This window comes from Felis catus, chromosome E2 (genome assembly GCF_018350175.1).
Source record: "Felis catus isolate Fca126 chromosome E2, F.catus_Fca126_mat1.0, whole genome shotgun sequence".
Classification (NCBI taxonomy): domain Eukaryota; kingdom Metazoa; phylum Chordata; class Mammalia; order Carnivora; family Felidae; genus Felis; species Felis catus.
In genome coordinates this window covers 61,006,463-61,031,369 of record NC_058382.1, presented here as the reverse complement: position 1 = coordinate 61,031,369, position 24,907 = coordinate 61,006,463, and the positions used below count along the sequence as shown (strand labels likewise).

The 24,907-nt window shown below is 63.5% G+C and overlaps 2 protein-coding genes across 5 annotated transcripts in view; both read right to left on the bottom strand.

The window, feature by feature from the left end:
- Positions 1–58: 58 nt before the first annotated feature.
- CDH15 (cadherin 15) lies at positions 59–24,609 on the bottom strand. 4 transcript variants are annotated; one of them, XM_023245523.2, is made up of 14 exons: positions 24,445–24,609; positions 12,319–12,477; positions 11,970–12,125; positions 10,730–10,874; positions 6,722–6,882; positions 5,700–5,828; positions 5,034–5,219; positions 3,943–4,196; positions 3,212–3,354; positions 2,813–3,049; positions 2,296–2,535; positions 1,959–2,095; positions 1,552–1,719; positions 59–626 (listed from the first exon to the last, which is right to left on the bottom strand). In XM_023245523.2, exons 1-14 carry the CDS (start codon positions 24,607–24,609, stop codon positions 426–428), a joined length of 2,481 nt encoding a protein of 826 aa, XP_023101291.2. In that variant the 3' UTR covers positions 59–425. The 4 variants fall into 4 exon arrangements, with proteins under 4 accessions (XP_023101291.2, XP_044902502.1, XP_011288592.2 ...); XM_045046567.1 differs by having other exon boundaries at positions 3,943–4,046; XM_011290290.4 differs by lacking the exon at positions 24,445–24,609 and adding an exon at positions 18,659–19,372.
- ACSF3 (acyl-CoA synthetase family member 3) overlaps positions 24,604–24,907 on the bottom strand; it is a 54,978-nt gene continuing 54,674 nt past the window's right edge. The window contains exon 9 of the mRNA XM_023245524.2: positions 24,604–24,741. Within this exon, the coding sequence (XP_023101292.1) occupies positions 24,636–24,741 (106 nt within the window). The 3' untranslated portion in view covers positions 24,604–24,635. The remainder of the gene's footprint in view (positions 24,742–24,907) is intronic.

Here is a 24,907-nt window from a genome sequence, read left to right as displayed (position 1 = left end):
TAACCCCCCTCTTCCCCCCCCCCCCCGTGGGGGGCAGCCCGGACGGCGCCACCGGCACTGGAGAGAAGGGCAGGTTTTTAATTCAGGAGTGGGGGGGGGGGGAGGGGGGAGCATGAGTGGGAGGCCGCTGGGGGCCGGCGACGTGGGGGTTCTGACCCCAGGGAAGGCTGATTGATGCCAGGCTTGTCTGGCTCCCGCTCTCCGGGCGCTGGGTCCCTCGGTCTCTGTCCTCCCTGGGAGAAGTAGACTTGCCCAAGGGCCTGGGGGCCCCCTGGCTGCCTCTACAGAGGTCAGCCGGGCCTGGAGGCCAGGCTGCCTGTCCTCGGAAAGACGTCTGTCCTCCGTGTCTGGTGGTTGTACCCTGAGCAGGGCACGCGGGTCCGCATCAGAAAGCCCCCCACCCTTCCCTGGCCCTTTTCCGACCCTCACGGGGGCCCGTACAGGTCAGCCAGCCGGGCGAAGCGGGGGCCCCAGTCCCGCAGGCAGCTGTAGTCCTGGTCCTCGTCCCCCAGGCTGGACAGGATGGAGCTCAGCGTCCCTGCCACAGAACCATCCCCCTCGTAGTCGTAGATGAGAGCTGTGTCATAGGGCGGGACACTGGGGTCACTGTCTGCCACCTCCAAGCCCTGCGGAGAGGCCCGGGAGAGCTCAGGATCCCTGCCGGCCCCAAGCCCCGCCCCCAGCTCAGGCTGCAGCCCGCTCAGCCCGAGACACCGAGGAGGGAGCCCCACCCCCAGCCCCGCGGGAAGAGGAGGGGGAGGGGCAGAGCCCTGAGTGCGGGCACCGTGGGGAGACCCGCCCCACCTCCCTCTGGGCGGCTCTCTCCTTCCTTAGGGCTGGGGTACGTGAGGCTTCCTAACATCCCATCGGTGAGACCCCCGTTTCTGCCTTTTAAAGATTTCGCAAAGGGTCCTGTCCCGTCCACCTCCGTCCGTCCTCTCACCCAAAGGGTCACACGCCCTCCTAACCGGGACCTGCACCTGGGCCTAACCCCTGCCCGGGCATCTGTAGGGGGCTTCCTCTGAATCAAGGCCTGTGCTCGCGGGCGGGTGTGGCGTCGGGCAGGCCGGCAGGCGGCACCCTCTGCTCCCCCACAACCCATCCAACCGGGCCGCCTGCCTTCTGAGCCTCCCCCGTCTTGACTGCGAGAACTCGCCCATGCTGTGCCCACATAACTGTGGTTCCGGGATGCGACTGACAGCTGCACCCCCAGCCTCGGGACACGCTTTTGTCGATCGGTGTCCGGTGGAAAGTGCCGCAGAGCAAGCTCCAACCCACCCCAGCTCAACCGGGCTCGGCGCGATCCGGGGCGGGGGTGGGGGGCAGTTCCTCTTCCAGGGGACCTGTGCCTGTGGTCCCCTGCACCTCCCCAGCCTCACCCAGCTCTCAGATTGTCAGGGGTTCCCCAGAAGCTCAGCTGGGGTCCCCAGCGACGGACCCACTCTCCACAAATGGTGCGCGTCCGGAGGGTTCACAGAGGCGTGGGCGGGAGCCCCTGTGTGCGTGTCCCCGTGCCTTTGCCCCTGTCTGCACACCTCCAGGGACACCTACATCATTGATGAAGTCAGCGATGTCAGCGGGGCTGGTGGGCAGCATGCGGGGTGGCTGGGGGCGCACTCGGCCGAACGGGGCATCTCGGCGCAGTGGCGGCCGTCCCAGGGGAGCGCACAAGGCTGCCAGCTCTGTTGGGTGGCGCAGCTGGTTGATGTCGTAAGCATCCTGGGGACACAGTAGGCAGAATTCAGCCCCGATCAATCACAGGGTGGGGTTTTGGTCCCAGGCACCCTGGTGGGATGAGGGGGGTGCGGGGGAAGGGAAGAGGACTTGTGGGGGACACTCCCTCCTCCTGAAGGTGGGGTGAGGGGTGCTGGAGGGGGACCCACGGCCTAGGCTCTCAGGGACCCTTCCAACCGCTTAGCATTTCTAAACCACCACCTCCCCCAACGCCCTCCCCTCACCTGGTCCTCCTCCCCGCCCCCCTGCTCGTCATAGTTCAGGATGTTGTCCCGGAGATCGTCCTGCAGCCCGTGCAGAAACCCTTTGTCCCCTGACTGCCGCCGGGACCGCGTGACGAGGGCGACCGGCAGGGCGAGCACTGGGCAGGAGGGGACAGATAGGAGGTGGTGGGTGCCCGGTCATCCAGCCGGGTCTGGACATGGGGGCATGGGATCGGGTGGTATGGGGCCTGCGGGGGGGGGGGGGGGCGAGGGGGGAGGGGGGAGGGAGGGTTAAGGTGGGGCGGGGCCTGCGAGGAGGCGGAGTCAGGGCAGCAGGTGTCCGGACGCGGGCGCTCACAGAGCAGGAGGATGATGCTGGCCAGCACGATGACCAGGGCGCCCAGGCTGACGCCCACGCCTCCTGCCCTCCGGGCAGCGGCCCCCGGCAGACAGGCGCCATCTGGGCCGCAGCGACACACCGTCACGTTCAGGGGCTGCTCGCGCTGCTGGGGTGGCTGCCCGGAGTCACGGAGCAGCAGGCTGAGGCGGTGTAGACCCTCCCGGACCTGGTGCCGGAGCCGCAGGCGCGCGTGGCTCACTGCAGAGGGCGCCCAAGGTCAGCAGGGGCCTCCCAACCCGATGCGCCCTGCCCCTGCCCCTGCCCCTCCAGGGCCCCTCCGCGCCCCTTGCTGCTCGGAGAAGCGGCCTGGTGGCTGAGAATCCCAAGACCTGGGGCCTCAGTTTCCCCATCCTCCCACTGGGCGTGACAGTTCCTGCCCCGCCCGAGGATGCGGCGGGAACCAGCAGGACCACGGTGCTGAGCGTCCCCCAGGTCTCAGGGCTGCACCCGCGGGCCGGTGTTTGGAAAAACTCACCGTTAACCCGGCTGACACTCCAGTTCCGGGTCAGCTCTGGGACACGGGGACTCAGCTGAAAGTGGAAGGGAGCCCCGTGGGGGGGCAGGTCCGCATCCGTGGCCCCCAGGAGAAGGCCAGAACCCTGATCTGGCTTGCTGCACACGCTACCAGATGGCGGGGACAGCTCAGGGGCGTGGTCATTGACCTCCAGGATCTCAATGGACAGGGTCCCGGTGGCCGTGCTGGGTGGGGAGGCTGCAGGCGGGAGAGGCCGGGTGGGCTCCTTGCCCTGCTGGGGCAGACTGCCCACCCAAGAATCGGCTCCGCGGCACGCGCAGCTTTCAGTCCTCGGGCAGCAGCAAGGATGCCCCGCCCGGGTCCGGGAACCCCGGAGCCCAGGCACAGCTTGGCACTCACCATCGTCGTAGGCCAGGATGATGGCCCTGTACCAGCCATCCTTGAGGAAAGGCGAGGCTGGGCTGAGCACTCGCTGGGTCTGGATCTGACCCGTGGCTTTGTCCACCCGCAGCCAGTCGTCTGGGTCATAGTCCTTAGAGTAGCTGTTGGCCAAGGAGGGGACAGAGTGATCCTGAGCAGACACAGGACCCCTAGGGGTGTGGTCATACAGAAACACACATTTCCCACACACGTGTGCATGCACGCACCTCTGAAGCTAGGCCCCCAACTGCCCTGAGCTGGTGGTTTCTGTCCCAATTGACAGATGAGGAAACCGAGGCTCAGGGAAGGCAGGTGAGGCCCAGGGCCAGGGCCCCACGGCCAGTGAGTGCCACAGCCAGGCTTCAGCGCGTGGGCACCGTGGAGACAGACACAGATCCATAGGGCCAGGGCCAGGACGACATCCAACACACGAAGGGCCGGCCTGCACACACCGGCTCACCGGAACGGACCGGGTGGCGTCGGTGGGCCAGCAAGCGCCCAGCCTGGCCTGCTGGGACGAGTTCACGCCGACACGCACGTATGCACAGGGCTCGAGGCCCCAGGGACGCTCAGGGCTGTACACGGACAGACGTGCCCTCTACCCTCCGACCAGGGCTCTGACGGGAACCCTCCACCGTGCTCCGGGCCCCGGCTGGGCAGCGGACAAAGGAGGCCGTCGGCCCCCTCTGCCTCACCCCCGCGGCCCCCACCTGAGCCTCTGCAGCCGCTGCGTGTCAGGGTCTTGGGCAGAGAAGGTGGCCACGGGGGTTCCCGGGGGCACCCCCTCAGGCAGGCTGGTCCGCAGTGGGTTCTCCTGGAACACGGGAGCCTCGTTGATGTCCTGCACCCGCACGCTGACCCTGGCCTGGCCCCGCTCGGCCCTGGGGGCGGCCGCCTGCAGGGGGGCCTCGTTCTGCACCGCGACTCTCAGGTTGTACTGCTCACAGCTCTCGTAGTCCAGGGGCTGGGGGGGGGGGGACCGGGGGGGTGGTCGCTCAGGACTCCGGGCCCCCCTCACATTCGAGGTGCCCGGAGGCGGCTACGGGGCAGGGTGAGGCCCCCACGGTGGGACCGTGGCCCCTTCAGTCTCTCTTCACAGCCCCTACTCTCCCTGTCCCTCATTAGCCCTGCACAAATAAAAATTATTCAGGACCAAAAGCCGCAAAGAATAACATAAAAATGACAGCTACTCGTCACTCAGAATGAGTTTGTTAGGCGGCACGTGACCAGCTTCGTGCGTCACTTGGTCAGGCATCCTCCCTGGTGACTCAAGCAACGTTCGTCCGGGCACGCAGAGGGGGCTGGCACCTGGGGTTAAATTAACCTCTGCCACCTGCTGACTTTAAATATTGTCCCGGATGACCTGAGTGGGGCTCGTCCGTAGCTCACAGCCGTCGAGAACAAAGCTGAGATTTTCCTTTAGAGGAAAGATTCGGGTCCTGAGTTCCCAGCCCGCTGGGCCTGCAAACCCCCGTTTCCTGCAGTAACGCTCCTTGTGCGTCAGCATCTAAACAGGTCTGCACCCGTGTGTGTGTGTGTGTGTGTGTCTCCCGCTGCTCCTGTCTCCTGGCTTCAGACCCGCCTGACACAGGTCTACACGGCACCCCACACCGGAAGAAACAGCACTCCATCAATATCACCCGGGCTGTGGCCGGCCCCGTGCCCCGGGGTCGGCGTGGCCTGCGCCCAGAACCCCAGCATTCCCGGGTCCCCTAGCATTCTGCTCTGCCCCAAACGGGGGCCCCCTGAGCTCGGGTCCAGAAGCCAGACCCCAGCTGGGGAAGCCGTGCACCCCACTCACCTTCACCACAGACAGCACGCCCTCGTTGGTCTTGGGGTCTGTGCGGATAGCGAACTGTCCCTTGGGGTCGCCCTCCAGGATGGTGAACCTGGCTGCCCAGTTTGGGGAGCCCGGCAGGTCCCTGTCCTCCACCTGAAGCCGCCCCACATCCACTCCGCTGACAGCCTCCGTGGCCTCCATGAAGAACTACGGAAGCCCGGCCCTCGTTACCGCCGGGGCTGCGGGGGCGGGGGTGGCCCCGCGGGGGGATGCCCACCCCTGCTCCCCCCCTGTTGACTCCGCTGCCCACCTGCCCCCCCAGAGCCTCCCGGGCTTGTGGCCTTGGGAATCACGGCCCCCCAGGGGTCCCCACGAGGCCCTGTCCGCGGGCTCAGCTGCGGGCCAGGCGCCCTGTGTGCCGCCTTGTCCCGGAGGCTGGGGCTGGCTGCTCCGTCCCACGCGGCGGGGGTGGAGGGAAGGCTCCTTCCTGTTGCCCGAGGGCCACCGAGGGGTCTCGGGGGGACGCTTCCCCCCAGGGTCTCCCCGAGCTTCTCTGTGTCTACGTGCGCACAAGCCACCAGTCTAACCTGGGTTTCTGTGCTTGTCCTCAGACAAGTCCTTGTCTCTCTGTCGGGAGCCTGAGGAGGGAAGGACAGTCCCCAGCGTGGGTGTGGTCGGGGGCAGTACCTCGTCCCTGGTGAACCCAGGGGCGTTGTCATTGACATCCTCAAGGGTGATGATGGCTGAGGCCGTGGCGGTGAGCCCATCTCCAGACATGTCTGCCACCTGCAGGGTCAGATTGTACACGGCGACCACCTGGGGACACAGCAATGAGCATTCAGGGTCCCCGGTGGCCCCGTAGGGCCCGGTGGGGGGGTGGCGTCGAGCAGACAGCACCGGGCTCAGCCTCACGGGAGAGCCCTGTGCTCATCACAAGCCCCAACACCCGGCCTTTTGCTCCCAAGCTCTGGGGCAAAATGTGCCGCCCGGCCCTCTGGGTCTGACAACACGACTGCCAGCCCAGACTATGAGTGGGCAAGAGGCCAGGCGTCGAGTTGGGTACACATTCACGGAACACCACAGCACGCTGGAGCTGAACCAACAAGCTGGGTCCCTGCCCTGAGGGGCCACTTCCAGTGGCAGAAAGAGGGACCGACGAAGGCCACCTGATGCAGCAAGTGACTAGACAGAGCTGTGTGTGTAGCCGTGGGGAAACCAAGGAGGGCTTCCTGGAGGTGCCGAAGCTGTGCAGCGGCAGCAGGGGTCCCGTTGGAGGAAGAGTGTGCAAGGACAGAGAGTGGCTGTTACTCCAGAGCACGACTGGCCAGTGTGGGGTCAGGTGGATGGCCTACCCCGTGCCAGGAAGCCCGAAGGCTTGGCAGGCTCCAGGGCGGGGGAGGCTTTCGGCAGGACTCGTCAGGGCCAGGCACCATACGGAGGGCCCTTCCCGCTCTCCTCGGACCTAAACCCACGAGCAGCCACGAGACGCGGGTGTACCAAGCTGGGTTTGTGTCCAGAGCCACTGGGAGTATCCACAGCAAGCAGGGGCTCCCTTCCACAGTGTCGGGGGAAGCACGTAGGGTGGGCAAGGCTGGGGCGGAGGGCCCAGCTTGGAATGAGCCGCCCCATGAGCCTCAGAGCGCCGAGAAGACGGGCAAGGATGCAACCCTGGCGGCCCTGGCCCCCAGCCTTCATGGCGGTAGCCTCACCTCGCGGTCCAGACCCACTTGCACGGTGCGTATGTCCCCCGTGTGCTCATCGATGCTGAAGAGCTGGGGGCCGTCCTGCTCCAGAATGGAGTACCGCAGGGCCGCGTTGTCTGTTTCCGGGTCATCAGCGTCTGTGGCTTCGGCCCTGGTCACGTAGGTGCCTGGTGAGGACAGGGACGAGCAGGGAGGACACGTGTGGGTGCCAACCCCTGGCCCCAGGACACGCCTCGCCGTCCGTGGCCCACCGTGCCAGGTCCAGGCCCCCATCGGTCTGTACGAACTTCAACATTTAAGCCGTCTGCCTTGCGCCGGTTGGAGGAGGAAGCAAGAGCGTCTGATATACACGTTCGATCAAGAACTGACACTTGTGTCCCCCAGACACGGAGACAGTCCAGCAGGAGCTGAGAGCCCGGGGTCAGATGGGGGGAACCAGCTGGAAAGCGGGCCAGCTCCGAACCGGCAGGAACGCCGAACTAACAGAAGTAGAGACACGTGCAAACACAGGTGTGAGCAGCACACACGCAACACGCGTGCACACACGCACAACACACACACTCGTGTCTGCACACAGAAGCACGTCTCCCAGCTCTGTCTGCTGCCGCGGCCAAACAGCAGCCAATCTGACGAGCCTCCTGTTGGCCAAACACGGACAATGTGGGCATCAGAGCAATGGCTGTAGTGGATGATAACCCACCGAACGAGTCAGACTCCGGAGGTCCAGAGTCATAGAAACAAAAAGAGCATCCGCAGGCACACGTCCACAGGGCAGAAAGCCCGCTGACAAAGGGTGAAGGGACAATGGAAGTAGGAAACCACCGCCCCCGCCCCTAGGAGAACGGTCCCAGACAAGGACCACGAGCAGATGCTCACACTGGGGAATGGAAGTTTAAGGAGAAACAGAGGACGAGCACAGTCGCAGAGGATCTTTCACAAGATGCCTATTAATTACAGGGGGAAAATGGAAAAATCACAGTGGAGGGGCGCCTGGGGGGCTCAGTCGGTTAAGTGTCTGACTCAGTTTCAGCTCAGGTCATGATCTCATGGTTCAGGGGATCGAGCCCTGCGTCTGGCTCTGTGCCGACCGTGCGGAACGTGCTTGGGATTCTCTCTCTCCCTCTCTCCCTCTACTCCTCCTCTGCACTCTCTCTCTCAAATAATAAACTAAAAAAAAAAAATCACAGTGGAGAAGCCCGGCAGACACCCCCTAAACAAGGCAAATCGAAGTCCACGTCTCCAGGAACGGGACACACACTCCTGATAGGACACACTGAGAACTGTGTTACCCAAGTGCAAATCCTGAATCCAACCACACAAACCCCATCCGGACAACCCATGTTCTTCAAAGTAACTGAGTAAGTGCTTCAGAACGTCAGTGTTAGGACTAAGGAGGTGTGACACTTGGACGGTGAAAACTACAAACGCTTCGGAAAGAAATTAAACCCAAGTAAACGGAAACACGGCCCATGTTCACGGACCGCGAGGTCAACGCTGTTCAATGTCAGCACTGCCCAAAGTGATCTGCAGCTTCGGTACCGTCTCCGTCAATGTCCTAAGGACAAGTTTCTTCGCATAAATAGGAAAACCGTCCTAAAACTCGTATGGAACCTCCAGGAAACCCAAACAGCCAAGAACACAGCGGGCGCACTCACACCGCCTGCCTTCAAAACCACCCCCAAGGTACGGGGATCACGGCAGCGTGGGGTGGCCACACAGACAGACGCGCGGGCCGGTGGGACAGGAAGTCCGGGAACAGACCCTCGCACGGGTGGCCAAACGACTTCCGGCCAGGGTGCCGAGACCGTACGAGGGGGATGAGGTCGGTCTTCTCGGCACCCGGCGCTGGGAAAACTGGGCGTCCGCAGCCCAGAGCACGCACTTGGACCCTCCCCTCACACCATCACGCAAAAACTCGCTCCAAGCGGATCAAAGACCTACACATAAGGCCTGAAACTGTAAAACCTGGAGGCACACAGAGGACAATAGTCTCGCGACACTGGATTTGGTTACGATTTCTGGACGGGACGCCAAAGGCACAGGCAACAAAAGGGAAGACGGACAAACTGGACTTCATGAACATTTTTAAATGTTCTGTGTCAAAAGACACTATCAACGGGGTAAAAAGCAGCCCACAGGACGGGAGAAAACACTTGCAAATCGTGCCTCTGTGAAGGACTACCCAGGATATATAGACAACCCCTAAAACTCAACAAAAACGCAACTCCATTCAAAAATGGGCAAAGGGCTCGAATCCGCCTTTCTCCAGATAAAATATACAAATGGCCACAAAACACATGAAAAGGTGCTCGACATCAGTAGTCGTCAGGGAAACGCAAACCCACATCACGAGACACCGGTTCACACCCACTGGGACGGCCATCGTGAAAAACCAGAAGACAAGTGGTGGCGAGGACACGGAGAGACGGGGCCCCAGGCGTGGCCGGTGGGGTGTGAAACGGCGTAGCCGCCGTGGAAGCAGCACGGTGGTCACCCAAATGAAACGCAGAATCGCCGTGTGATCCATCAACTCCACTTCTGGGTTTATCCCCCAAGGAACCAAAAGCGGGAACGTGAACTCACGTCCGTAACATCACTCACGGTAGCCAAGGCGCGGAAGCCACCCAAGTATCTATCTACAGGAGGACAGACAAGGGAAGCGTGGTCTGTCCACACAATGGACTGCTGTTCAGCTTTAAAAGGGAAGCAGATCCTGAACACGGATGAAGCTGGATGCTTGTGCTCGTGAGATGAGCCGTCACAGATGACAAATACTAGAAGGTTCCACTTACACGAGGTCCCTAGAGTATACAGATTTACAGAGGTGGAAAGTAGGTGGGAGCCAGGGTCTGGGGACCGGTGGTGGGGACAGCCGCACAACATTATGAATGTATTTTTCAAATGTTTATTTTTGAGAGAGAGAGAGAGAGAAAGAGAGAGAGAGCACGAGCAGGGGAGGAGCAGAGAGAGGGAGACACAGAATCCAAAGCAGGTTCTAGGCTCTGAGCTGTCAGCACAGAGCCCTATCTGGGGCTTGAACCCATGAACTGTGATCTGAACCAGCGTCTGATGCTGAACTGACTGAGCCACCCGGGTGCCCCACGTTCGGAATGTATTTAACACCACTGAACGGTCCCCTTAAAAATTGTTAGGATGGTAACACTTACGTGTATTTTTAGCGCAATAAAACTTTTTTGAAAAAAAAAAAAACAACACCACATCAGGGTCAGGAACGCCTAACGGCCAAGGAACCGCTCCAGACGGAGGGGAACGAGCTTAGGAGGTGGAGCGGGACCATCGTCCCAACCTAACGGTGGAAACAAGCAGATAATCCACAAAGACGCAAACGTGATCAACGTCACAACTCTGTTGCAATTCTTTTTAGCTTTTTTGCAAGTCTGAAAGTATGCAAAAAGAGGTAAAAAAAAAAAAAAGGTCATTCTGAGTCTTGAAACACGAAGAAGGAGGTGAAATAAACAGACGTGTGGGAGCACCTCCCACGAGTCCGCCCTTCCCAGCCTCTCAGGCGGAAGGCTGGCCTGGGATTGGACTCAAGCCCCTGCGACCGGAGCGGGAAGGTCTCTCCTGCCTGGAACAGGTCAGGCGAGCGGGGCCCTCCGGACAGGAGGTTGTGCCTTGTTTGAGATCGAGATGTAGGCTGAGGAACAAGGACGGACATGTTCTGGAAGCAGGCTTACAGCATCATGGTGAGGGTGCTAAATCCACGGAATTGTCCGTTTTTAACCGCTCAGTCCTGTTTTGTGTGGATTTCACCTCAGTGCAGCAGCAGCCTCCGTCCCAGCTCGGCCACCATAAATCCTCACTGCTTTTTGGAAGACGCTGGGGTGTGAAACTTACACTGAAACGGGAAGTGACTGCAAAGTCCCTACCCCTGGAGACTCCGCTTGCTTACTTTTGGACGCTCTGAAGGACCACTGAAAGTCTTGCTGAGTCTCCCCGGGCCTTCTGACGGACTCAGAGCCCCCCACGCCCGCCGCAGCCCCCCAGCCTCACCTGGCACTGCTCCCTCCAGCACCCGGCCGCTGAACGCCTCCTGCCTGAAGACGGGCCGGTTGTCATTCTGATCCACAACCACGATCTCCAGGTCCGTGGGCTCCTCCAGGGTGGCTCCTCCCAGGTCCAGAGCAAAGGCCCTTAGCTACCCAAGCAGAGAGCAAGGGCTGGTTCTGTGCTCCCCCAGTTTTGGTGGCCCCCACCAGGCCGTGCAAAGGGACAGCAAGTGCAGACCCGGCGTCCCGCTGGGGACACCAGTTTACACAGGGGAGAAAGGGCATGGGGTGGGGCGAGTGTGCAGCAGCGAGACCTCCCTGCCACCAGCCTGCTCGCCCACAGCAAGGGAAGGCAGCGCCTCGCTTCCTCTCTCGCCTTGGCTGCCGGGAAGCTCACAGGTATGTTTTGTGCGCGACTGAAGGCACAGTCTCACTAGTGCTCCCACTCCATCCCTTCTGCTAATCGGTGCAGGCTCCTCTTGGAGCTTAATTATCCCATGAAACGGAAATTAAGCCACTTCCCTGCTTCTGGAGAGCGGGCATGCTATGGTGCCCAGGTAGGACCGTGGTCTCTGTCTGATAACTCTCTGTGTAAGGGAACCAAGAGCTCGTTCTCAAAGTCTGGACGAAGAACGTTCAGGGCACGGAAAAAGCAAAGTCAGAAGCCTCCTCCTCCAGGGCCAATTCAAAACACTTTGGAGACTCCAGGCTCGGCAGGACACCGGACTCTGTGGGGAGTCAGGTCCCTCCCCCCTCCATGGCCTCTTGCTCCCTTCTCTCAAGCGTCACAATCCCGTGCCTCCGGGGCGGGGGGATCCCGTGCCACCTTCCCCGGAGAGTCAAGGGACACCTGCCATTGGGACGTGCCATACCGTGGGCTTCTGCACAACGCCCACCACACATGGCCCGGCTGGGGGCAAAACTGGGGCAAAACTACACCAGCGTCCAGTGGTGTTTTCCTGGGAGGCTGACAGCGGCTCTGCTGGGGGCTGCCCAGTGCCGCTTCCCCGGGCAGGACCAAGCCCCGCCTCCATGGGGCCTCAGTTCGCTCATGCTCATCTGTTAAATGGGAACAGAATCCTGAACATCTTCTTTGGAATGCAGGTCCTATAGTCCCAAACCCCTGTCTGCACCTACCAATTAAGGACATGTGCCCTCAAGTCCCAACCCTGAGACCAGGAGCCTGGTGGTGGCAGGAGCCCCCCCCCCTCTTTCCTGCCAGCGCTCCCCACAGCGGGCCCCACCCTGAAGCGGTCTGTCTTCTCCCGATCCAGCATGGCATTCAGGAACACCTTCCCGGTGAACTTGTCAATGGAAAACACGCCCTGGGGCTCCTCGTCCACACCGGGGCCCTGGATGCTGTAGATGACGCTGCCCAGTGGCTGCTTGTCGGACTTGATCTGCCAAGAAAGGAGCCCGGCTGGGGGAGGTGCCCCAAAAGGCAGGGTCCCTCCCTCTTCCTGGCCTTGACTCCTCCCCCAGCAGCTCGGCCTATGACCCCAAAGATGTGCTGCCCTCAGGGCCCCTCCAGGGACAGCCCAGCCCCTGCTCTGCCCCCAGGGCTCCCCCCTCCCCCTTCTGTGCCCCCCTCACCTGCACCAGGGGGTACGGAAGACGCTTGTGGTTCTCGGATACACTGATGGGGGGGATAACCCAGGCTCTTCGTACACGGCCTGGGGCAGGTGCCCGGTGCCAGGGGTACAGGGTACTGGGCCTCCTCTGCCCAGGGACTCCCAATGACAGGCCCAGGCTCTGCAACAAAAGCACAATTAGCTGTCAATTACACAGCACGCAACCCCAGTGAGCCCGGCCGCCGAAAAGTGGACCCACCGTAACCTCGGCCCCCATCAGAGCCCTGAGCTCACGGTCCTGGGAGACCCCACAGCCACACCCCAAGACTGGAGCCCCCAAAGCCCTGCATGTGTCTCCTGTCGTCTCCTGGGAGCCCCTGCGGCCAGAGCTGCCCCAGGCCTGGTGGATGTTCCCTGACCAGCCGGCCGAAGCAAGGCTGCCGGGCCCCCACCTCCTCCCGGAGTGGCCCAAGGGAGGCGCAGGCACGGGGCCTTGGGGAGCATGGGGTGCTCAGGGGGCAGACGGAGCCAGAGTGACGAACGAGGCAGCTGCTGGCAACAGCTGCCAGGGGGAGGCTCCCAGGGACACTTCGTGGGAGAAGACTGTGGCTAACAGGGTGTGGCCACCCTTCCCCTCTCCCACAAATGCTTCCCGGAAGCGGGTGCTCGCGGAGGCCCTACAGGCAGGTCGGAAGGGGCTTCTCCAGGCTGCTCTGTGGGATTGGAGGCTCAGCCTGTTTCCAGGGTTTCAGCAGGACCCGCAAACTTACCCGACCTCACCGTGCAGACTGGCCTAGCTGCAGGGGGGTTCGCAGGGCCCAAGGGGCTGAAACGGGACCACAACACCGGGTGCCGACCCCCTGCTTTCCTCCCAGCCACGGGGCCAGTGGTAGGGTTCACACCACTACTCCCGGGATCCTCAGGGCCCTGGGGGTGCTCCCTCCTCTTTCTCCACACACTTGGGGGGGCCGGGGGGCTGCCAAGGGAAGACGGGGAGCACGTGGCCGCCGTGCTCACCCCCTCCTCCGCAGGGGCGGGTGGGGGCATGTAGATACAGCTCAGGCCCTTCCCTGGGCCAGCCTTTGGGCTCAGAACTGGGGCCATCAGGGAGCATGGTGGGAGGAGGGCACCCGTCAGAAGTCTCTCGAGACCCACTGGCCACTCCCCGTAGTGACCACAGGTAGCCCCACCTTCCCAGGTCAGGTGGGGAAACTGAGGCCCAGAAAAGGCACTGTCCCATGAGTCAGGGACGGGCTGGCAGCACAAACACATCCCGAATTTCCCGGCCCTGGTCTCCGCGCCAGGCTCTTCAACAGGGTGCCGGCTGGTCTGAGTGTGGGACCAGGCACTGTGGCTGGCTGGGCACAGGGGCTCTGGTCCAGGGGCACAGGGTCCCACTGAATTTGGTGAGAGATGGCGGCACCTGGGGTGGGGTCTGGGGGAGGGGCTCGGTCACGCGCTGGGACCCAGCTGGCTTTGGGGGTTGGAGAAGGCAGCCTCTGAGGCTGCTCGGGCCCCGCCCCCCCCCACTGGCAGCTGCCCCCTGCCCTGCCCTCCCTCAAACCCAAGGCAGGACGGGCTGGCTGGGGGCATGCAGAGTGGACACCCCCTCCCAGACGCCAGCCCTCTGTGCTCTAGGGATGACCCTAGAAGCTCTCTGGCCCCACCCAGGGTCTCCAGGCCCCGGGTCCTTCTGGAGGAGGCGCTCCCTTTTGGCTAAGGTGGACAGGGTGGCTCCCTGGCTGCCCTGTGCCTCCTCGACACCGTGAGCTCACCCCCCAGCCTCCGTCTGGGGCCTCACAGTCCACGGAGAGTGGGCATGGGACGGGGTGGTCTCGTGGTCTCAGAAGAGAGGCGTCAGGGACGAGTGACGGGGGTGTTCTGGGTGGGATGGGACAGGGGCAGGAAGGAGATGCCAGCTGCCGACCCGTGTAACCCTCCGCTCTACTCCCTGGCACCTTCACCTACCAGGACCAGCACACAATGCTTTCCACACGCTTTGCTCGCAAAACAGCAGTAACATTCACATGACAGCTGAGCTCTCCTTGTGGCCCCAAGCCGGGTCCCCAGGCCTGGAATCGTCCCCCTCCTCCTCCTCCTCACCTGAAATCCCAGGGGCACTGTCACCTGCAGGGGCCTGGAATCTGCGAGGCAGTGAACATGGTTTATAAAAAGGACCAAGTTCCTGGCCAGGCCCCCAAGCTACTCCAGCCCGACAGACTGGCAGTGCCTGGGGCGGCTAGGGCTTCGCGCCAAACCCACAGAGCACAAACCCTTCCAGGTCAGCACCGTGTTCCCGCCAAGCGGAGCCCTGCTGGCCTCTGTCACCGTGCTAGCGGGGACAGCATCTGTTTCCTGAGCATCCCGAGGGCGGCACGGGGCTCAGCGTCCTCCTGTCTCAGCCCTTTCTGCCCTCCCTAAGCCCTCACGCCCCCTAGGAACGAGCACTGTCTCGTTTCACAGCCACCCAGAGTAGGGCTCAGAGCGGCCGAGCCACTGGCTCAAGCCCACACAGCCAGAGAGCAGCAGAGGTGGGGGGCACAGGGAAACCAGCTTCTGAGCTCCGTCGCTCCCAGGAGCGCCTTCCCCACCCGGCCTCAGTGTGGGGAGGTGGACAGGACCGGGGGTGCAGGCGGGGGCCGGTCTGCAGGGGGGCTAGCCCCCGATCTCAGGCTCTTGGAGGAATGCTGGGGACACACTCTGCCCCGTCCAGCCCACCACACAGCCTCCGACTGCCCCTCACCCCCGTCTCTGCCAGCGGCCTTGGCTTACGCCGCAGCGTGCCCAGCAGCGTGGTGCGGGGCTGGTGCGGTCGTGGCAGAGCCTGGGACTCCACGGTCCAAGTTCAGGAGGTCAGCAGAAGCCACAGAACCTTGGCAGGGACCCCCTGCCCAGATCAGAGGCTGCGGTGGGTGGGGCGGCTGGGCCGGGCCACAGCCCACTTCCGCCGGCCAGCCCGGGTCCTCCCACCACCCCCTTCCCAGAAGACAGACGTGGCCGGCTGGGGGAGGGTCTGGGAGCTGCCCGGGGACCACGGGACATCTGGGGCCAGGACGAAGCCACACGGACAAAGCCAGCTCACACAGACCCCCAGCATGTGGGCAGAGCGAGAAGGCACCACCGAGTGGATGCGGGCTCCCCTCTGCTGTCCACCGTGCTGCTCCCACGCCCAGCCTCAACCAATGGGTGTGACGACCCCAGTTCCCCCAAGTGAGGCCCAACGATACCCCCGTGCTCATCCCTGGCCTTTGCCTTAACCAAGAACCGAGAGAATAGTCTGGAAGCCCTGGAGACACCAGGGCCACTGTCCCTCCCCGGGGCCCGCCCCCAGCCCAACACCCAACCCCAGCGGGTGAGTAATAAAGCCCCCCACCACCCCTGTAGGAATCCGTTCTTCGTGGCGTGGCCCACAGGGCTCTCTGCTTCTCTCCACCAGCCCACGGTGGGTTCGGAACAAAGAATTCTAAGCCACGGCGTAGTCTCCCCGGAGCCTGGGAAGAGAGCTGGGTGCTCCCCCAGCCCGGGTAGAGAAGCCGTGGACCGGGAAGGCTGGGCGGGAAGTGAGGACGGCCCACTTCGTCTCCTGGAGCTGCTGGCCTTTAGGGGCCCCTGGGGCTCCCTAAAATCACTGCTGAGATTCAGACGGCCGGCAACAGGCCTGAGCTCGGGCTGGACTTTTGCTCCCGTGGCCCAGCTTCCTGGAACCCTGTCCACGTCGCGTCGCGACTGCATTAGGGGAAGGGAACATGCTCTGCTACCCCATCCGGCGTCGTTGGGCGAACCTTACAAAACGTAGCTGCAGACGCGAGCTCGAGTGAGAGGTTCCAGGGTTAATCCCACACTTGTGTGAGTGGAGACCCCTCCAACAGTGCTTTTGGCTCGAGGTTTCATGATCTAGGAAGCGGGTGGGAGGCCTGGAGCCTGGCGGAACGGGGCGGCAGGGGCCCGGGGCGGGGGCGTCTGCCCGGGCGGAGGGAAGAGCTCCCGGTCTGCACCCCCCGCAAGCCTCCCAGGCCCGAGCCCCTTCTGCCCAGGCTGGAATCCGCACCACCCCGTTCCTGGACGGCCTGGCCGGCATCAGGCATGCCAGGAATGGGCCCAGCTGTTGCCCCAGCCCAGAGAGGCCCCTGCACGTCTCCTGAGACGCCAAAGTAAAGGGGTGAGAAGAAGCAGCTGTTCCCCCCCCCCCACCCCCCAGCATCCTCCTTGCAGGGACAGGTTCGGCCACGTGAGGGCCACTATGCTCCGGGGCTGCCCTGTCCACCTGGGGAAGAGAATGGTCCAGGAGCCAGCTGCCCTCTGCCGCCCCAGCTACTGTCATATCAACGTGACTAGAGAACGTGGCCTGCGCCAGCCTGTTCCACGGCCTTTCCCACGTTGCCTGTGGGGGCCTTCACATGTCCAAGTCCCCAGGAGTGCAGCCAAGGCCTCACCTTCCTTCCAGAAACCGTGTGGCTCACCAGCTTGCCCCAAATCATCCAGGCTCCGCCACCCCCCACTCCCGCCCCCCCAAGGGCAGGGCCAGCTATGGGGGCACTGAGGGCCGGGGAGGGGCCCGAGGGCCCAGCTCTGAAAGTACACACTCTAAGCCCCCTAGGTGAGATTTTAGGGGACACACGTGGGGGAGGGGTGTGCCTTGTCCCAAAGGCACAGTCAGCACCAGATCAATGCAGAGCCCTGTGTTGGGGCCCCTCCTGAGCCAGCCCTGCCTCGCCCGGGGCCAGCCGGTGGGTCTCGGGAGCTCACAGAGGTGGAGGAAGGGATGTCCAGGAGGCAGCCTTCAGCTGCCATGTGGCTCGACAGGAGAGGACAAAAGTCTGAAAGCTGAGCTGGATGGGGGAGGGGTGGATAGAGCCCTGACACTGATGTATTTCGGGGGGGGGGGTCTAGGAAAAGCTCCCCTCATGTGCTAATCTGAGCCACATCGAGTACAGAACTTGTGTCCAAGCCCCATGGGCTGATCCCCCCAAATCCCCAAAGCCTCCAGCTGTGTGCAGGGGTCATTCCGCGAGAGCCCCAGGGAGAGGACCTCCCCTGCTGCAGAGCCACCCCAAACCCAAAAGAGCAGGTCTCCGTCATGTGCCTGCCCAAAGTACTGGGTCTGGTGAAGGGTGGGGGTGGACAGCAAGTGGGGGGGGGCATCAGAGGCGTGGAGCCTTCTGGAGTGGGCCCCAGTGTGTGGGGGCATACGGTCCTGCGGGAGGGCGCACAAGAAGACTGCACGGTGCGACCTCCCAGCAGAGGGCTGGGGGAGCCCAGGCCCAGGTGGGCCCAGAGGTAGGGGTACAGGTGACCAGAGCGAGGGGTGCCGGGTGTCCCGAGGCCCAGTTGCTGGGCGGGGGGTGGGGGGGGGGAAGGGGTCCAACTGGAGGGCATCTGACCAGCTTCCAGCCACAGCTGGGAGATCTTTGGGAGTCAGGGGGACTCAAGAAGCCCAGAGTGGGTGCTGGGAAACTTGACTGTCCTCACCAGTGTCTGGGACCCAAACAGCAAGCACCTATGGGCACTCGCCAAGCCCTCGAGCTCAGTACCTGTCAAGTATAAGGCAAATAAGGTCCTCTATTATGCACAATGTCCCCACCACTGCCCGGCCCTGGCCTCTGGCCTGTGACCCTGACTCAGTCTGCTCCCCAAAGGCAGGCCACGGCTCCACTCCCAGGCTCGGAGTAGTGCCTGCTCCGTCCAAAGGGCCACTCGGCCCAGGACTCAAGGAGATGTGGCCCCCTCCCAGGGGGTGCCCATGGTGGGGAGAGGGGCAGTGGTCTGTGCTTCCTTCTATCCTGCCCCGCTCCCAGCTCGGAGAAACCGGGGAACTGGGGCCAGGGGGGGAGTGTGGGGGTGTGGGCTGTGTGCCAGGGGCCTGGCTCCCAGGGCACTCCCAGGGGAGAGTGGATTCCTGGAGGGCAGAGCCCGCAGCTGCGCCTGCCGGCGGGACACAGGGTGGAGGTGCCTCGGACTCCACTCACCAGGGTCACTAACCAGGGTCACCTGCCTACCCAGCAGGAGTGTCAGGGAACCGGCCTACCAGCTCGTCCAGCTGGGGTGCTCCTGCTGCCCCCCCCCTCCCTGGCTCTCACCACAAGTCGGGCAGGGTTGAGGGGCGCACCTCCAGGGGAAGGACCGGCCTGCTAGGTGGTCGCCGGGCGGCCACCCAGCTTGGCTCCCCGTCCAGTTCAGTCGGAGACGGATACCCTTTGCCTCCGGACCCCGCTGGGGCACAGAACGCCCTGGACAGAGCTGCCCACCGGGCACCCTCAGCTCATGGGTCCTCCAGAGGCGGCCAGAGCCAGTGGTCCCCGGGAGCGTCCCACTGTAAGCCGTAGGGCAGGGGGCAAGGGACTCCGCGCGGCCAGACGCCTTACCTGGGCCAGCAGCCCGAGGGCGACGAGGAGTGCGGCGTCCATGGGCCGGCGGAGCGGGGGCCGAGTGTCCGGCCGGCAGCCTCCTGCTCGGACACAACGCGGGCTGAGTGACAGCACAAGTGCGCGGGCGGGGGCCCCGAGTGAGTGACAGCACATGTGCGGGGGCGGAGCAGGAGGCCGGGGGCGGGGCCTGGGGCTGAGTGGCAGCACGTGTGCGCGGCGGGAGGCGGGGCCTGAGTGACAGCACGTGTGCGGGGGCGGAGCCAGGGCCTGGGGCTGAGCGGCAGCACGTGTGGGCGGCGGGGCGGGGCGGAACCAGTCCGGAGGCGGCTGTCCAGGGCGGCAGAGCCCTGGGAGTCCAGTAGTAAGAAGAGGAAGCCGGCAAAAAAGACGGAGGTGGGTGGGGGCTGGGCTAGGAGCCAGAGTGGATGGATTCGTCCATCCACTAATTTTTACGTTGCTGCTCCGTGAATTCACCAGACACACTCTTGCCTCAGGGCCTTTGCACTGGCTGTTTCCTCTGCCCCTAGTGCTCTTCCCCTGCGCCTTGAGGGCTTTGTCTGATGGCAACCCCTGAGCACCCTATCGGGCACTGGCACCTACCTGCCCATTTTAGGTCACAGTCTCTCGCACTGGGGTGGGGCTCCCCTGCGCCTGAATTGTTTCTGCGGATCCTCAGGGCTAGCACAGAGGAAGGCCAGGCCTAGACCTCGCCTGGGGTTGGCCCTCCCCACCCCAGGCACAGCCCTTCCTCCCTCCCCTAGGTTCCCCCCCCCCCCCCCCCCCGCCGTGGCCTCCTGTTCTGGGGCTGCTCTCCTCTTCAAGACCTGTGCCCCTGGTGTGTGTGTGTGTGTGTGTGTGTGTGTGTGTGTGTGTGTGTGTGTCGCTCACAGGCCCAGGACACAGTAACGGAGGGTGGAGAGCGCAGGACGGAGGAAGGACCCTAGGAGCTAACACACTGCCCTCTGAGCAGGAGGGGGGGGGGGGATGTCCAGGGAGCCTGGGTCTTCTCTGTGGCAGGGGCGGGTCCTCCGCTCTCCTGTCCAGATCGTGGGCCGTGGAGCAGGTGTGGCACCATCTGTGCCCTTGGCCTGCTTGGAAGGAGGCCAGGCTGCCTGAAGGAGACTCTGGCAACGTGTCCCTGGCACTCACTGCTCCGAGGTGGGGAGTCAGAGAGGGGGCCTTTCCATCTCCAGGCTCTGAGACCCTGGGCCTGGGGAGCAGCCTCTAAGGGCCACTGTAAGGGTAGGGCTAACCTGTAGCCTTAAGAAATAACAGCTTTGTTTTAATACCGTAGGTTAAGGGATAACAGCCTTAGCCTATCAATCAAGGGCTGGATTAGCGCGTGATCGGATTGGGGCAAGGGCCTGTTTGAACTGTTTCCACCTGGGAACTATCCCTTTGTTCTGTTCCCAGGTGATAATAAGACGATGTGGTCGGCTATAAAAACTCTGTACCCCGCGAGACCGCACGCTGGTCAAGAGTGTCGGTCCCGATCGATCGGTTTGCCTTGCCTCTCGTTGCAGTAAACTTTGTTGTGACTGTCACTGGTGCCCGTAGCATTCTGTTTCAGGAGTCGTGTGGATGCAACACCACCATGCTGCCTCTGAGATTAGGGACCCCGAACAGGGGCGGGACAGCCTTCTGAATGCCTGGGGCTCCTGCCTTCTGGTACTAGTGCAGGGGAGAGGTAGAAGGGGATGGGTGGCTGAGCCTGAGTCCCCTGGTTAACCTCAGGCACTCTAACGGGGGTGAGGGGAAAAAGCCTTGTAAGACCCCCTCCTCTCTGCTTATTTGCCCACCCTTCTGGCACCTTGCTCTTGGCCATTTGTCCCCCACCAACAACCTCTGGGGGTAGGGGTTCTCCAAGGGGAGGGTGAGCTGGGTCCGGTCATGGGTTAGCCCCAAGCCCAGGGAAAGGCCGCTCCGACTGGGTGTGGTCCTGGGTTGGTGAGCAATCCTCCCCATGGGGGTCCAAGTGCAGGGCCTTGGGGAGGTCGTTCTCCCCGCCACTCTCAGTTTCCCCTTGTGCCCAAGCACGAGCATGGGGGGCCTTGTCCAGGGCTGGGCCACCCCAGCCGCGGGACCAGTTCCCTCTCCTTCCTAAAGCAGGATCGCCCCTCCAGAAAAGCCCTATCGTTTTCCCGAGGACTCGGGGCATCCGACCCCCTGGACTCTCCAGGCCTGCAGCTCTGCCCCCTCCCCCGCGGTCACCCCCTCCCCAGACTCTAACCTGCCGCCCGAGGAGGCACCGGAGCCCACACTCCACCCCCAACCCCTGCAAGGAGCAAGGGCGGCTCAGACGTGGGGGGGGCGTGGCCTCGGGGTGGCCGGTGGGCAGGGCACACGAGTGGGCGGGGCTCAGGCTGCTGGGTGGATGATGGGGGCGGGGACCGGGGGTGGACACAGAGGGGAGGGGAGCGGAGGATCGCCGGGGTCCGGAGGTGCTGAGAGAGGGAGGTGACCTGACCCCAGGTGTCGGCCTGGGCAGGGGCAGTTTCCTTGTGGACGTTCCCTGGGGTGCCTGTGGTCACCCACATGGAGATGCCTGGGGGACAGCTACCTATAAGGACAGTAAAGCCCGAATGGTGGTCCCCGAGGCCCAGGCACCAGGTGGCCCCTGTCTCTGGGCCCCTCACTTTAGAGGCAAGAGCAGAAGTCCTGAGGAGGCCAAGGTGACAGACCAATACAGGTGGGGCCTGGCCAGGAGCCCGGCCAACCTCTGGGAGCCTGGTCTGGAGGCGAGGAGAGAGGCTAGGTGGGGGCACGCCCACTGCCTTTCCTTTCTTCCATGGTTCCCGGGTCTGGGCTCTTGGGCTTGAGTGCTGAGGACAGTCCTGCTGGGGCTGCCTCCCAGAGGGGTCAGAAAGCACTAACAAATCCTAATGGGGGGGGGGCAGCAGCATAAGGGGTTCCTCAGTGGATGATGGGTGCAGAGTGTGGCGGGGGGGGGGGGCGTCCCGAGGCCCTGACTAACCCTGGTGGCCTGGATGAGGCAGTGGGGTCCTGGGCTGATGGGCCCCGAGGGCTTGGCAGCCAGGCACTCACAGCCTGACCTGGGTGCTGCTTACAGGGGGTTGGGCTGCAGGTGACCCAGAGGCTCTGGTCTTGTCCTCCCTCCAGGGCTGTCCCTGACCTCCATGTCCCCAGCTCCAGTGGCTGTCCTGCCCAGTGGCCACGTGCCTGCACCTCTGATACAGTGATGGAGATTCCAGCCACGCAGTGGCCCCAGGTTCACTGGATGTGGTATCCTGTGTTCTTTAGGGGATAATCAGTCCCAGGGATTCGGTGGCTAGGGAGGCTTGGTGTCCTCACGGCTCCTGCCATGTCTGCTGGCACCAGCAGGGGGCAGTGTGGCTCTAGGGAAGCCCTGGGAGGGGTGGCGCCGACAGTGGGCTGGACCTCCCGCTTCTGGCCCAGAGGTCACCCCGCTCTGTGCTCAGGGGCCAGGTGGGCGGGGTGATGTCTTCGCCCCCACCCTGGACACAGCTGCCCCTTCCCAGAGCGAAGGGACCCCAGCATGGACTCCTCAGCCTTCTTGCTGTCCCAGGAGGAACAGAGGGAATGCTGCCTTTGGGACCTGCACAGATTCCTGCCCACGTCCGGCCCAGACCCCTCGCCCACCACGGCCGGACCACGCGCAGCCTGCCCGAGGTTTGTTTGGCCCTGGTGCTGGCCCTACGGGCAGCCTGGACTCCTCCCCGCAAAGTGCTGGGGCAGCCCGGCCAGCACGGACTCCAGACAAACGGCCTCTGCCACGGGCACTGTTGTCGGCTGAGTCAGGCCGCCCCGCTAGAGCCCCGAGGTCAGCCCAGGAGTGCTCAAGAACCCGAGGTTAGGGGAACAGCCTGGCCATAGTGATGTGGGCACACACTCAGGGCTAAGTGGGAGCCAAGCCAGAGAACAGAGGTCACCGGGCACAGATGGTCAGATTTTAGAGGAATCTGTGAGCTGTCCCCAGGCCAGTTTTGATGGAAAACTCACTCTAGTAAAAACTCTCACCAAGACAGGCCGGGGGGCCCGTGTACCCCAAGGCCCTAGGGCAGGTGTGCGGGCCCCCCATCCTGCTCGTTCAGTCTCAGGGTGCTGAGGACCCAGGGGAGGGGACGATGTGGGCGGGAAGGTGTGGAAGGCAGGAAGGGGGAGGGCAGGACAGAGGCGTGTGGTGAGACGGTGTCGGGGGGCCAGGGCGGTGTGACACATCCCTCAGGGCACGCGCACCAGGCTGGGCCTCCTTCACCAGTGTCTGTGCTCCCAGCGGGCCTGGCTGGCGGTCTGTGCCAGTGGGCGCTGGCAGTAACACCTGACTTTGGCACAAGGAGCAGGGCTCAGAGGGACCAGGAGGCACACGCCCACTCGGGGTCTCGTGGAGCCTCGGGATAAGCTCCCCTTCTTCAGAGCGGCCTCCGTGCTCCGTTTCGCGGCTGTCACCACATGGGTGGGTTTGCAGGGTCCTTGAGTCCTGCTGAGTCCCACACACCCAGGCACATGAGGCCACCTAGTGGCTGGTCCTTTCCAGGCTGGGGGGAGGGGAGGCCAGAGGGCCACCGGAGGGGCTGCAGGCCGCACGCCTGTCCCTCACGTGCCTTACCCTTCTGTCCACGAGGCCCAGAGACACGGCCAGCAAAGCCGCCTGCACACTGGCACCTTCTCAGTCTGGGTGGGGGAGGGCTGGGGGGGGTGGAGAGCCATGCAGGGGTGGGGGCTTCAGACAGGGGCCCCCTCCACCCCCACCCCACTCCACTCCGCTACTGTTGGCTCCATTGCCTCTCATCAATATCAAGTGGATTGGCGACAAATCCGCGAGCAGAGAATCCAAATAACTATAAATCACGTTAACGATCATTCAGACGAAATCCGTGGCTGTAACAGGATCGGTGTGGTCTGGCAACGCTGCCCTTCATTCTGGGGCCGCCGGTGGTGGCACTCTGCCTAGGGGCAGGGTCTTGGGGGGCCTCCAGGGACAGGGCCCACGAGACAGATGCAGGGCATTAGAGCCTTCCCATCCGACCTTCTCCTGCAGACAGACAGACTCGGGGCAGAAGGGTCAGGTCGGTGCAGAGCCGGTGTGAGGCACAGAAGGCCCCCACCCCCACCCCCACCCCATCCAGGACTGCAGGCTGCTGGGTGAGAGGCCGGGCCACACCACACAGTCCCCCGTGGATGGCCTCCTTGCCTCTTTGGGGAGAATCGGCACGCTTCAGCCATTCTCCTTGGTCCTGACCCTCCCGGCTCTCCCCTGGATGTCGGGGGCCTGCGTGCACCTGTACGGGAGCCTCCGACCCTCGCCTGCTCTCGCCCAGAAGTCTCTGGCGGACATGCAGGCTTGCCCAGCGCCCTCTGCCAGCTCATGCTTAGCATGTTCCGGCCTGAGCCCCACCTTGCCCTCTCTCCAGCCCCCCGGTTCCCCCTCCTGTACTCTCCATTCAGGCTGCTGAGCTGGAAACCCCAGAACGTTCCAGACTCTTCCTCCTGCACCTCCTATACTCGGCATCCCCGAGCTGGCACGCACCTCCCGTCAGTCAGCTGCTCTCTCAAGTCCTCTGACGTCTCTGGACCCTGCTCTGGTCCTGCCCCTGCCTCAGGCCCTCAGGGGCCGACCCGACCTGGGCACCTGGCTTATTCCCGGCACCTTCCTCGGTTAGAGAGAGGCCCCAGCTTCCATTTTGGGGCGCCACTGCTGCCCCACTGCGGGGCTCTTGCCCTCCCCAGCCAAGGAGGCATGTGGCCAGCCAAGGCCCAGCACCTCGTCCCCCCGAGTGAGGCTCCGCGGGGCAGGCCCGTACCTGTACCCAGTGAATCCGAGGTTTAACAAGTAACCGCATCTGGCAGACAGGCCACAGCTCCAGGCGGGTACGGGAAGGGGCTTCCGCAGACGCAGGGTTGGGGCTTTGGGAGGTGCCTGCCTGAGTCTCCGATGACGCTCGCACCTTTGGAGTGATGGTGTCCATGTGGGTGGATGGCCCGCCGGCGGTCTTCACCTGAGCACGGGGCCTGGTGGGGCCCACCCTGCCCTTGGCCTTGCCCTGGCCGGTGGTTTCACGCCTGCCTGGGACGAAGTCACGGTGGCCCAAGGTCTGTGTCTGTTGAGAAAAGCAAGATTCAGAACTCTCTAGAGAGCCTGCTGCACTAGCGCTCCGACAAGATGAAACCACGCTCACGTGCCCAGAGACCGAGGCCTCTGCTGAGCTCCGGGCAGGTCACCTGGGGTGCGGGGGGGCCGGCCCGGATGCCGTCCACACAGAAGTG

Excerpts from the sequence above, each read along its gene's own strand:
- CDH15 (XM_023245523.2), bottom strand. The coding sequence starts at position 24,609 with ATGGACACCATCACTCCAAAGGTGCGAGCGTCATCGGAGACTCAGGCA. Across the intron at positions 12,126-12,318 it reads TTCCGTACCCCCTGGTGCAG|ATCAAGTCCGACAAGCAGCC; the intron begins GTGAGGGGGGCA and ends CTTTCTTGGCAG. Across the intron at positions 10,875-11,969 it reads AGAAGACAGACCGCTTCAGG|CTAAGGGCCTTTGCTCTGGA; the intron begins GTGGGGCCCGCT and ends CTGCTTGGGTAG.